The sequence below is a fragment of the Bos indicus genome, chromosome 6, assembly GCF_029378745.1.
Source record: "Bos indicus isolate NIAB-ARS_2022 breed Sahiwal x Tharparkar chromosome 6, NIAB-ARS_B.indTharparkar_mat_pri_1.0, whole genome shotgun sequence".
Classification (NCBI taxonomy): domain Eukaryota; kingdom Metazoa; phylum Chordata; class Mammalia; order Artiodactyla; family Bovidae; genus Bos; species Bos indicus.
In genome coordinates this window covers 102,248,466-102,262,180 of record NC_091765.1, presented here as the reverse complement: position 1 = coordinate 102,262,180, position 13,715 = coordinate 102,248,466, and the positions used below count along the sequence as shown (strand labels likewise).

At 35.8% G+C, this 13,715-nt stretch overlaps 1 protein-coding gene across 10 annotated transcripts in view; it reads right to left on the bottom strand.

The window, feature by feature from the left end:
- The window catches only part of PTPN13 (protein tyrosine phosphatase non-receptor type 13), a 221,091-nt gene that overhangs the window by 123,557 nt on the left and 83,819 nt on the right, over window positions 1-13,715 (bottom strand). For all 10 annotated transcript variants that reach the window (XM_070791737.1, XM_070791738.1, XM_070791736.1 and 7 more), the window contains 3 exons: window positions 12,207-12,272; window positions 11,360-11,545; window positions 5,308-5,395 (listed from right to left, as the gene is read on the bottom strand). In XM_070791737.1, the coding sequence (XP_070647838.1) occupies window positions 5,308-5,395; window positions 11,360-11,545; window positions 12,207-12,272 (340 nt within the window). The remainder of the gene's footprint in view (window positions 1-5,307; window positions 5,396-11,359; window positions 11,546-12,206; window positions 12,273-13,715) is intronic.

Below are 13,715 nucleotides of genomic sequence, written 5' to 3'. Positions count from 1 at the left end.
ACGAAAATGTGGATATAATTTGCTATGCCTTCTTCTTAGAGATGATAGGATAAATAAACTAACCCATTTGAACCATCCATAAGCTCTTCTGAACAAGTAGCAGCATAAAATTCTAAATTTTGCCTTTTTTTGCTTCTGCTTTATTTTTCTCAGCATATAATTATCTACTGAGGGAGAATTTAAGTTCCTTTTGAAAGAAAAATCATAAAAACAGAAATCAAAAGATCTCCTAGAAAAATTTTAGATTCTATAATAAAAAATCAAGTTATTCAGAACAAGTAGTCATTGTAGGTAGATTTTTCTATTTCTTAAGGATGTTTTGAGTTCAGAGAATTTATAGACAACATTAGATTACACACAATTATAAGTATTCAAATTTAAAATGAAACCACAAGCATTTTCCTTTCAGAGAGCATGTAGTTTGCTAAAAAGTAAAGAGCAAACAATAAACTTTGAAGAGGTTTTAATAAAAGATTTTAAGATCATAAAGAGTATTCATAATATAACATATTTTACTTATTAAATTTAAAAAACCTTCCTTGTAAAGTACACTGTTTTAACTGTTTTTGTTATTTATGATTAACATTATCCTTAATGGGATAGCATCATTCATCTTTCCCCTCACACACAGACTCAAATTCACAGCACCTCTTAGAAGCTAACTTCAAAATGACATTTCAGGATTAAAAGAGGCTGCCTGATTCCCCATCTGTCCTCACAAATGTGATCAGGTACGAAAAAAAAAAAAAAAAGAAACATGATATTATCAACATGCCTGAGTTCTGGAGCACCATCATGCTGATCTGATCAAGGTGTAGGTTTCTACCTTAAGCTCACCTGGCAGGAAATGCTTGATTTCTTTCTGCTTAGTGCAGCTGTTACATTTAGTGCGCTGGCAGTATTAAATAACAAAGTAGGGGCCCACAGCCTGCTAGTTCAGGCCTTAGCTTCTGTAACAGATCTCAGAGGTAAGATATAAGGGGAGACTTTTTAAGCTCATTTACTCATAGATGAAAAATGTTATTGCTATGTTTTAATTGAACAATCAAATCACTTAGGTATGAGGCATTATCTCTAAAATTGTCCACTTCTTTTAATCTAATTCTATATCTCACTGGAAAATGTCAAATCTTGACATTTTATTTATCGAGAACAGTGGTCAGGAACCAAATAAACTACAAGTTATCACTACATAAAGGTTTTAGGTTCATCTACGTCAAAGTGAATGCCTTACTACTAATGTAATACGACAACGTTGCTTTGCCCAAGGGACCACAGACAGGTAAGAACTGGTACTGCTCCTAAGTAATACCACTGTCATACAAGAGTATTTCTTCTTTATGAGTTAATTTTTAAAAAGATTTATATTATTTAAGTTTATGCCACTATTAGCTCCTAACTTCTTCTGTCTGATAATGCCTATAAATTAGTATACTATATTAATTCTGTCCTTGAGATGTGGTTTTATAAATTTTTAAGGATAAATTAAAAGAGCCTTTGAGCATTATTACTATTGTGGTAAGCAATGGCTAAGATGAACTGAGGAATCCTCTCCCATTATAGTTGATCCAACAAAGGCTATCGCAGCTGGCTCAGTGGTAAAAGAATCCACCTGCCAATGCAGGAGAGTCCAGAGGGTTCAATCCCTGGGTTGGGAAGATCCCTTGGAGTAGGAGATGGAAACTCCCTCTAGTATTCTTGCCTGGAAAATTCCACAGACAGAGGAGCCTGGCAGGCTACAGCCCATCGGGTCGCCAAGAGTCGGACCCGACTGAGCATGCACACACACAGTCCAAAGAGGGGCTACTGTTTCTTTAAATACAAGGACCTCGAATTCTACCCTAAGTTAGAGGAACTCATTCAGGTTTATTCTGTGTGACAAACTGTAATTCCTTACAAAAATTCTCCTGAGTTTTGATATTGGGGACATTTTATTCTCCAATAAGCAGACAGGATTATTAAGAGAATTAAAATCAATGGATAGGCTATTTAAAGACTTCTCTGTAAATTTTCTTAAGTTATTACAGTCAATTCTAGATTATCTGCATCCAACAGTCTATTAGTCATAATAATTCTAAAGCACTATTAGACAATTATACTAAGTTTTAATATTATAAAAACAAAATCATAAATAAAAGGCATTAATAATTTGGTTTAAAACTTCTGATATATTTGTTGTTATAGCCAAAATAGTGAACTATAGTTTACTTTTTATTTTGAATGCAACTTAATGTTTAAAATAAGTTATCTAAAAAAAATAATCAAGAGTCTCATATATTTATTTTTGGAACCATTAAAATTATATTATAGACGTTATTATATCTTTCTCATACTCATGAGAAAATCAACTCAAAATCAACAAATATTTATTTAACATCTACAAAAAGTAATGTGCTTAATTTGGTAGATTTTCCTCATCTCTAGTATATACACGTCTAGAAAACTTAATTTTGTATATGGCTTTCATTAACAGTGTGGCTCAGCTGGTAAAGAATCTGCCTGCAATGCAGGAGACCTGGGTTCAATCCCTGGGTTGGGAAGATCCCCTGGAGAAGGGAAAGACTACCCACTCCAGTATTCTGGCCTGGAGAAATCCATGGACTGTAGAGTCCATGGAGTCACAAAGAGTCAGACACGACTGAGTTATCTAAGATAAGTAAATAACTGGGTATTTAAAGTATTGGGTTGGCCAAAAAAGTTTGTTCAGGTTTTTCTGTAATGTGGAAAAACCTGAATGAACATTTTGGCTAACCAAATATGTTATAAATAAAACAAATAGCCAGCAAAGACCTACTGTACAGCACATGGAACTCTACTCAACACTCTGTAATCTAACCTAATGGGAATAACCTAAATGGGCAAAGAATTTGAAAAAGAATGGATACATGTATATGTAAACCTTTGAATTACTTTGCTGTACATCTGAAACTAACATATTACAAATCAACTATACTCCAATATGAAATAAAAATTAAAAAAATAGATAACCAGAAAAAAAAAGTATATTGTAGAGTTGGTATAGATTCAGTTCAATCTCTATTGCTACTTCTACAATATTATGTAATACTTCATGTCTGAAAAAATAAAACTCAGTCATTGAAAGTAATATAAACTAAATTATGTTAACATTTGTTAGTTTTCAAAATTTGATAAACTAAATATAACAGAGTGATATTTTTCTTTAGACTCAATAAATTTATAATGCATATAGATAGAATGAGGGGTTTCATATTTATAGGAACATTTTTTATTCTTAAAGAAACTAAGTTTCTTTTAGTTAAAAAAAAAACCAACTACCTTTAAAAATTAATCATCAACAATATAGCATTAAAATCACTAAATCAACAAGTAACAACCAAGCACACAAACTTCAATTTTATAACATGGCCACTTTGAAGCAGGAGATGATAGGGAACTACAAAAAGAGAAAGTACATAAAAGAGAAATAAGAAAGCAAGGAGCAGGGGAGAAAGGGAGGTAAGAGAAGGAAGGAGTAAGAAACAGAAAGATAATAAATAAATAAATCATTTCTTTTAAATCTAATGTTCATTTATCAAAGTATCCATCATGTCCATTCAAAAAGGACTCATTTATTTCCAAAACAGGGGACTGATTGAAAATCTGATGGACTAACAAAGTGCTGCTATTTTTAGCACCAAGGTTCACATTGTATTTCAAATCCTCGTGTCCTTTAAGACAAAAAAAAAAAAAAAACAACTTTTACCTATGAGAGGAAGGTGTGTCTATATATCTATACACACACACACACATGTATATTTGAGGAATATTTATTTATTTTTATTTATTTATATAAATATTTATATTGTATATATATATATATTTAAGGATGTAAGTATAGTAAGAAAACAGAAAAAAGGGTTAAAGATTTTTTTTAAATTTAAAGTCTGCCTTCTTTCCTGACCCATGCATAAACTAATAATGTATGTATTAGAAACAGAACTTTATGCAACTCGAAGTAAATTAATTATATTGATGATATGAAAGCTTGGTGCCTCTTCAGAAAAAAAATCCCTATTCACAATAAGTAAAATGAAAGCACCAAAACAGACACGTAGCTGACAGCACTATGACAGAATCACTCCGTTCAGTCCAGTCGCTCAGTCATGTCCGACTCTTTGCGACCCCATGGACTGCAGCACGCCAGGCCTCCCTGTCCATTACCAACTCCCATTAGAAACAATTTTATTGCTTTTCTTGACTTAAAGTAACCAGTACACTTGTTTAGGGCACATCTGTCCTTCTCAGACATGAGAGTTCTGAATTCTGCAAAACGCTAGTCCAGATAATCAAATGTCTGTTTTTGGTTTTCACAATGAGAGTTTCTCATAGGTTTTAATTAAGATAGCTGAGTTCTGATGATCTAATTAAATAGTTAAACATCTTAATTTTTAATATATCAATTAGTATGTTATATTAGAATATATTTAAGCAATATTTATAGTTACTTTACTGCAGCTCCTAGACTTAAGACAAAATATTTCACTCACAAAACATTTTTGTTAATGTTTAAATGACCATGATTATTAATATTGCTTGATGAGAAGTAAAGAGAACAAAGACAATCAGCAAAAACAAAATTTCACTTTATAAATAAACCACGCTTGAAACTTAACACTGCAAAATAAACTTTCATATAAAAAAATTTATTTTTTCCACTTTTACTTCATGTGTTTTGAATCTGATTTTGTATTCATTTCCTTAAAAAAATAAATTTAATAACTATGTAGACCCTACAATTATCTAATGCTGTTGGCAAATAGCAAAACCACTCTTCATCAGTTTTTACTTACTAAGCATTGTATAACCTAAGTATTTGGTAACTGCAAGTCAACTCATTGGTCATGAAATCAATTTAGTGGGTTGAGATTAGCATTTAAAAAAAGAAAAATAGAAAATAATAGTATGCAACAAGAATAATGTTGTTTTCTGAAACTTTTGCTTTAGTAACATTTATGTTCATAAATTTGTGTGTTTTATCATCCTTTAAAATGTATTTTTAATAAAAAAATATCATGATAAAGTAAATAAAGATATTATTGCTATAATAACAATATTGGGAAAGAAATGATATACTGTGGGTGTCCTGACTGTATTAACATTTTCTGCAAAATGATCAAGGATTTATATATTAATACATCCAGTGTTCCTACCTGTTCAATGCCTCCACTTTGCACACTTATGATTATGATCATAAGTACCAGATTTTCAAGCTAGGTTAACTAAGATTTTGTAAAGGAAACAGTAACAAATTTAAAGTCTAAAAATTTTCTGTTAACACACTCTTACCTGTTGGTAATCCTTTTCCTCTCAATCGGTCTCGGATAGCCTGGCTTCGATCAGGCTTTTGCTCGCTGCTACGGGAAAGCTGATCCGTCTGTACACAGGTAATCAAAAGTCAAGTTTGACTAAAGAATCTCCCTTCTGTTCAAGGTAAGTGTCTACAGAATGACACCAACTAGATAGTTTTTGGAAGCTGTAGTATTTGAGTAAAAACACTGCATATATGCTATTGTTAATATATATTCCTTGGATAAGATTTATGTAGCTTAATTCTGGCCAATTCATCTTCAGGAAATACAAGCCAAGAAACATCTATCAAAGCCTAATCTGCTAACTAGGGAACAAAGTTAGTTAAAATGAGTTCCATTTCAAAGCAATAAACTCCAAGTATTCTTTTTTCCCCAAACTACTTTCATCTCTCAAGTGTGATTAAAATTTTAAAACCACATTAATTCTGGTACAATAAAGCTTTCTCCTGCTTGTAACTATGAATTGAGAGTGCTGATTTAAATTATTTTTGAAAATAATATTCTAGATTTTGCCTGCCAGAAGTTACATTTGAAATACGCTTTAAACTAAATGGATATATTGAGGGACAACAATTAAATTTAAATCAATGCTCTTTTGAGACTCTTTTAGAACTAAAGTTTAAGTAGTCTTAAACTTTAATAACTTCAACCGAGGGTACCTGTTTAAAATAAAGCATGTCAAATTAGATCAAATTCCATATTACAAGGGGTGAAATGTTAAGACTACTACTGAGTTTATTCAGATGATCAATTAGAATAGAAACTTTAAGAAATAAATGTAAGAAGAGAGAATGGTAAAGAAAAATTACTTAACTCTGGCACCATGAGCATGCAGACTTATCTGTTTATACACATTTAATACATTTTATTATTTCTCCACGAGTGGAACTTGTTTAAATATGAATTAAAAATCCATTTAAGGTAGTATATTGAAGGCATTATGCTTCCTACCTATAAGAAGACTTAAATGGAAATATTTCTGAAACGATGGTATTGTTTCAATTATATATTAGTTCACATTGTACTATATTATCAGTAACAGAAGAGAAAATATCCTGTATCATCTTTGGGTATTCCTGCATGAACACTACTATTAATAACAGTTGACATTTACTGAGCAATTACTATAAGGCAGGTACCACCTTTGGGGCTTTACATACTTAATGTCATTTAACTATCAAAAAAACCTCAAGTGGTATATATTATTATTAATTTCACATTACAATAAAGGGAGAAATAGCAAATTTCTAAGGACCTTGAAGTAGCTCATCAATATTGAAATAATTGTCTTTACAACTACTCACTAATATGGGTGGATGGTATGCACTATTACTACTATCTTACAGGTAAGTAAAACTGCATTCAAACACGTTATAAGATTAAATCAGTGGAGGAATGCTGACAAGTAAGCTGGCCCACTGACTTTTACTCCAGGCTAATTAATTTTAAGTGAGTTAGGATTATGGACACTTGTAGTGAATTTCACACTGGATGAAAGACTAAGTCTTTCTATCAGCTACTGGGGAGAATGATAGTCTCAGAGGGGCGTGCTGGCTAACAGCATGGGCTTCAGGGTCAGAGAGATCCAGATTCCGATTGTGTCTCTGTCATTTACCATGCGTGTGGCCACGGCAAGTTATTTCATCTATTTGAGCCTTGGTTTCATTCTCTCTAATAACCTGGGGCTATTTTGGTGAATAAAGGTGAAAAAAACACATAAGTCATTCAGCACAAAACAAACTCAACATTTAAAAATGGTAGCTATGAGAGTTACTTGTCTGGATATCCAGGAGACTCTCAAGAGCAATGGATGGGGGGAGTGTTATTATTTCTACTTTGAAATCTGCCTCTGGAAAGGCGAGCTCTCTCCCTGCTGACTCCAACTGACCTTTCTATGCTTCTCTCCCACTAAAAAGTCCCACAGCACATCCTGTGTCAGACTTATCGTTGTTCGTTGAACATTCTGCTCTTTCCCATCTCAGGGGACTGATCCAAGTTTACTTCCCTCTGCCTGGATTACCCTTTCTTTCTATCCAGTCTCTGGGATCTAGTTTAACGCTCTCTTTTTCAACTCAGTCATTACTTGTATCCTTTCTCCTCAAACTCTGATAGCTGTTAAATTCCTGACTGATTAATAGGAAACGGAAGTCACATAAGCTTTGTGAGTCTCAATTTCTTTAAGAAATATATATAGGATGCCCCTGGGGGTCCAATGGATGGGAATCCACCTATCAATACAGGAGACATGGGTTCCATTCCTGGTCTGGGCAGATCCCACATGCTCTGGGGCGACTAAGCCCATGCGCCACAACCACTGAGCCTTCGTGCCTAGAGCCCGAGCTCCGCAACAAAGGAAGGCACCCCAATGAGAAGCCCTCACAGCGCAACGAAGAGTGGCCCCCTACTGGCCCCAACTAGAAGAAAGCCCGCACAGCAACAAAGACCCAGCACAGCCAAAAAAAATCCCCAAAAATCTTCAAAATGTTTTTTTAAAAAAACAAAGCAAACATAGAAATAGGTAAATTATAAAGTGAAGGAGTTAGTGCAGATCATTCCTCAGAGGGAGTTTTCACAAGAACATCAGTATTATGAGAAGATCTGTGAAAGAAGGCTCAAATAAGTTTGGGAAATCTTTCACCTATGTATCTTTCCCTCTTGAGGGTTAGTGATACAACCTAGTATATTAAAGGCTCTGAGAAGTTCTACAGTGAATATACATTTTATATTCCTTAAAGAGTTTTCCCTCAACTCTACTTGAACACAGAGAAATTTTTTTAAACAAAAATGTATTTCAAAATATGTAGGATAGCTTGGTCTGAATGGAGTGGTAGTCCCCAACCTCTGGAATCAAGCTGGAATCAAGACTGCCGGGAGAAATATCAATAACCTTAGATATGCAGATGACACCACCCTTATGGCAGAAAGTGAAGAGGAACTAAAAAGCCTCTTGATGAAAGTGAAAGTGGAGAGTGAAAAAGTTGGCTTAAAGCTCAACATTCAGAAAACGAAGATCATGGCATCCGGTCCCATCACTTCATGGGAAATAGATGGGGAAACAGTGGAAACAGTGTCAGACTTTATTTTTTGGGGCTCCAAAATCACTACAGATGGTGACTGCAGCCATGAAATTAAAAGACGCTTACTCCTTGGAAGGAAAGTTATGACCAACCTAGATAGCATATTCAAAAGCAGAGACATTACTTTGCCAACAAAGGTTCGTCTAGTCAAGGCTATGGTTTTTCCTGTGGTCATGTATGGATGTGAGAGTTGGACTGTGAAGAAGGCTAAGCACCGAAGAATTGATGCTTTTGAAGTGTGGTGTTGGAGAAGACTCTTGGGAGTCCCTTGAACTGCAAGGAGATCCAACCAGTCCATTCTGAAGGAGATTAGCCCTGGGATTTCTTTGGAAGGAATGATGCTAAAGCTGAAACTCCAGTACTTTGACCACCTCATGCGAAGAGCTGACTCATTGGAAAAGACTCTGATGCTGGGAGGGATTGGGGGCAGGAGGAGAAGGGGATGACAGAGGATGAGATGGCTGGGCATCACTGACTCTATGGACATGAGTCTGGATGAACTCTGGGAGTTGGTGAGGGACAGGGAGGCCTGGCGTGCTGCGATTCATGGGGTCACAAAGAGTCGGACACGACTGAGCGACTGATCTGATCTGATCTGAATGCCTGATGATCTGAGGTGGAGCTGATGCAATAATAATAGAAATAAAGTGCACAATAAGTGTAGCGCACTTGAATCATCCCCAAACCATCACTCTCCCCACTGCCTGAGTCTGTGGAAAAACCTGTCTTCCACAAAATCTGGTGCCAAAAAGGCTGGGGACCTCTGGGATAGAGGGCTTTCCTAAGTTTTTAGTATCTTTATCTTTGTTTTGGGAAAAAAAAAGTTACACATAGAAATACAAATAAATCAGCCCTAGTTAAGAAGGGGAAATACATGGCCAAGAACCCTCTTCACTTAGCCTCTACTACCCCAATTCCTCTCACTACAGAATTGCAAAGGCTCCTTGGAGTCTACTTTATAAACCATTTGCCTAGAAGACTTTATGAACCTATCAACTGGCAAAGCATGTGGAATTTGGATATATCCTTGCCAGCCATACAACATCTTGGTTAAGGTTAGCAGAACTAAATCCCTAGGGATGAGAAATTAAGAGGAAGCCAGCAAGAACACTGTGTGACAGTGACAAGTCTATCCAAAGTTGCATAAAAGAGAGGAACTCAAGGTACCATAATGTAAGGGGCAAGAGCAGATGAAGGTCAAATCTAGATCAAATACCAAAAATCAAAAGAAGGCTTCCCTGATGGCTCAGTGGTCGAGAATCCACCTGACAATGCAGGGGACGTGGGTTTGATCCCTGATCCACATGCCGTGGAACAACTAAACCCCTGAGCCACAATTGCTGAGCCTGCACTCGAGAGCCCGGGAACTGCAACCACTGAAACCCACATGTCCCAGAGCCTGTGCTCAGCAACACGGGAAGCCATCGCGATGAGAAACCTGTGCACCACAATTAGAGAGTGGCCGCTGCTTGCCACAACTAGAGAAAAGCCTGAATGGCAACAAAGAGCCATCACAGCCAAAAATAAATATATAAATAAACAAAAATTATTTTAAAAAGAGAGATAAAAGAATTTCCTTAAAAAACAACAACAAAGGATGGCCAATCTATGGCAAATAGGATAGAATACAGCTTGAGAAATACAATGGAGGGATTATTACATATACAGACTGTTAGTCTTCGGATTCTTCATATCTAAGACAAGCGAGAAAATAAAGGTAGTCCCAGTTTTGGACTAATCTGGTAGGGATGCAAGCATGTATCCCCCTCACACACCAGAAGCCAATGTGCAAATAAGGCGGGGAGGGTGTAGAAATACTTAAGAGGTCCAGACTAAGTAGACAAGAGAGAGGTCTAAAGCAATTGAAAATGAATGTAAATGACTCTAAAACCCATGCTGCATGTCCATATGGCTTTCACAGTAGATAAACTCACTTACTGAAAGCTCCATAGGAAAAAATGAAAGAAAAGAGGCAAGAAGACATTTTTAGCTTTAACATGCTGTGATTCTATACTACTTTCTAGAATAAAGTTCTAAAAAAAAGACTATTCAAAAAGACACATGTACCCTAGTGTTCACTGCAGCCCTATTCACAATAGCCAGAACCTGGAAGCAAATTAGATGTCCATAAACAGATGAATGGTTAAAGAAGTTACGGTATATTATACAATGGGATATTACTCAGCCATAAAAAGGAACAAACGTGAATCAGTTGAACTAGGGTGGATGAACCTATAGCTTGTTATACAGAGTGGAGAAAGACAGAAAGAGAAAAACAAATACTGTATATTAACATACATATACAGAAGCTAGAAAAACGGTGCTGATGAAACTATTTGCGGGACAGGAATAAAGGCACAGACGTAGAGAAAGGACTTATGGACACCACAGGGGAAAGACAGGGTGGGATCAACTGAGAAAGAGCACTGGCATTATATACACTACTTTGTATAAAACAGATAGCTAGTATTATAGTTACATAACACGGGGAATCCAGCCTAGTGCTCTGTGATGAACTAGAGGGGTGGGATAGGTTAGTGGGGTGTGTGGGAGGGAGGCTCAAGAGGGAAGGAATACGTATATGTACATATACATACATATTCCCTCCCTATAACTATATATATGTGTGTATATATATAGTTATGACTGATTTGCGCTGTTGTACTACAGAAACCAATACAACACTGTAAAGCAATCATCCTCCAATTAAAAAATTTTTTTAATTTTCAAAAATTAAAAAAGACAAATTCTCATAAAATTTGTAAGACTAAATTATTGCAGTGGGCTTCTATTTTAAGTACTGTTGCAAATAAACAACTAATGTTTGAAAGAAATTCAGCCTCCTGTTCCTAGTCTCCATGGAGAAATGCTATCCATATTTAAAGAAAATCCTGTGAAATGCTACTAAAGTTTAAAGTATGACTATATGCACCAGTTGGAACTGTGGCTTACCCCAGAAAGACTTCCCAGAACCAGTTTTACCAACTGCTTCACGTAGGAAAATGAAGGCGCACAATTGCTATTCCTGATGTGGGCACTGCAAGCATCCAGGACAGTCCGGACAGAGACCCGAGCATAAACCACATCCTCGCACATTCCAAGTAGGATGCTGTTGAGATGATCTCCAAGCTTGATAGGCTGAGGACAAAGAAAGGAAAGGTCACATTGATCAGCTAGGGTAAATTGAACGAATGGGAGACAAACCATTTTCAGAGTCACAGGAACCATACCAAATAAATACACTTCAAATACTTGGAGGAAGTGAATTCCTTATGTAGTAGCATAAATGTTTGAGTGCATTTTACCTTTTCATAACATAAAAACTGTATTAGCGAAGGACGGTTAACATATATCTCCTAAGAATAGGAGTTATTATAAAAAAAAAAAACTGGGGTTTTTTGGTATGCTTAAGAAATGGAATGTTTTGATTAACCAAGGGTTTTGGTAAGCAGTTTATATATACGCATATACATGTATACACGGAGAAGGCATTGGCACCCCACTCCAGTACTCTTGCCTGGAAAACCCGCCAGGCTCCACTGTCCATGGGGATTCTCCAGGCAAGGAAACTGAAGTGGGCTGCCATACCATCCTCTGATGACTTCTATATTTCTAAGAACATTCTCAGAAAAATAATTTCTTTAGTACTTTATTACTTCATTCTGAGAGAAGACATTATTAACGTGAACAACCAGTATAGAAACGCTGGTGTGCCTGACAGTACACTGCAGAACACCTGAATGCACAGAAGAGCTTCTTAAAAAGTATAATATTGTACACATGTGATGGCTTGACTTACTTGGCTCTGAGGCACTTCATGATCAGCTCCCCAGTACAGTGTCATTCCGAGAGAATAAATATGGATCTAGGAATAGAATTTAAAAAAAAAAATCATTTTATGGTAAAAAGTTAATCTAGCAAGTATTATATATTCATCACTTTTTGCTCCAAAGAAAATGTAACACGTGATTTGACAAAACCATCATTTCATATTTTGCATAAAAGAATGTGAGAGCTTATGTAAAACAGAGAGTTAGTGGGAATTTGCTGTATGACGCAGGGAGCTCAAATCTGGTGCTCTGTGACAACCTCTAGGGGTGGGATGGGGTGGGAGGTGGCAGGGAGGTTTAAGAGAGAGGGGACCTATGGCTGATTCATGCTAATGTATGGCAGAAACCAACACAGTATTGCAAAGCAATTATCCTCCAATTAAAAATAAATAAATTTAAATTAAAAATGTATGTGAGAGCTTAAAACAGAAAATAAGACTGTAAATGATCAGAACAGATTTTACTTTCCAACTCCTCAGTCTGTCTGCTATGAGTAATCATTTTTATCAGCCCTTTTTTTTTCTTAACTCTAAACTTTTTATTTTGTATTGAGGTTAACCAATTAACATGCAGTGATGGTTTCAGGTGAACGGCTAAGGGACTCAGCCATACCTTACATGTATCCATTCTCCCCCATTTCTTATTTAAGGTTTCTTTATGCAAACTCAAGAGAATATGAATAAAAACTCTGACTTTCCATTTCTTTTACAAAAGGTCAGAAATTTTAAAAAATTACTCAACACCTTGCAGTTTTAATATAACAAGACAGGTTATGACTGTTTAGAGATGGCACTGAATCTCTTTAGCTTCGAATCTCTTAACTCTTCACTGCTGCATAGAACTATATTTTATGGTTACTGTATTGTTTACTTAACTGATCTGTCACTAATTGGCAATTAGAAATTTCCTAAACTTTTGCTATCATAAATAAAGTTTTAGTAAACAGTTTTGGAAATGTCTTTTTGTACATGCAAGTATTCCTCTTAAATTGACTCTCTTACATTATGAATAAAAGAGCAAATCATCTGTAGTTTTGATACATTTTTGTCTGATTTCCCCCCACAACGTTTTATCCTTTTGCATTTCTACAGCAACATATGAGACTTTTTTTCCACAAGCCTTATCCATAGAATGTGTTATGAAGCTGTTTGCTGAACTGAAAAGAGAAAAAAAATCTCATTACAGTTTGATTAGCACTTTTCTTACCAAGAATGGATGGGGTAGTAGCACATGGAAAAAAAAAGCTGGGTCAGAAAAGGTTCCTTTTTCATTGTCTGTTTGCTTCTTAAAGATTGGAAAAATGACAACATAGTTTTATGCTGATAGTATGGATAGAACAGGGAAAACTGGAATTGCTGGAGAGAGGAGACAGCTGGGAGAACACTGATGAGTAAGCAGGAGGAAGTGGAGGCTAACACACAGATGAAGGAGTTGGCTTCACAGAGGAGCACAGCCAGTTCTTACAAAGCAGGGAAGCA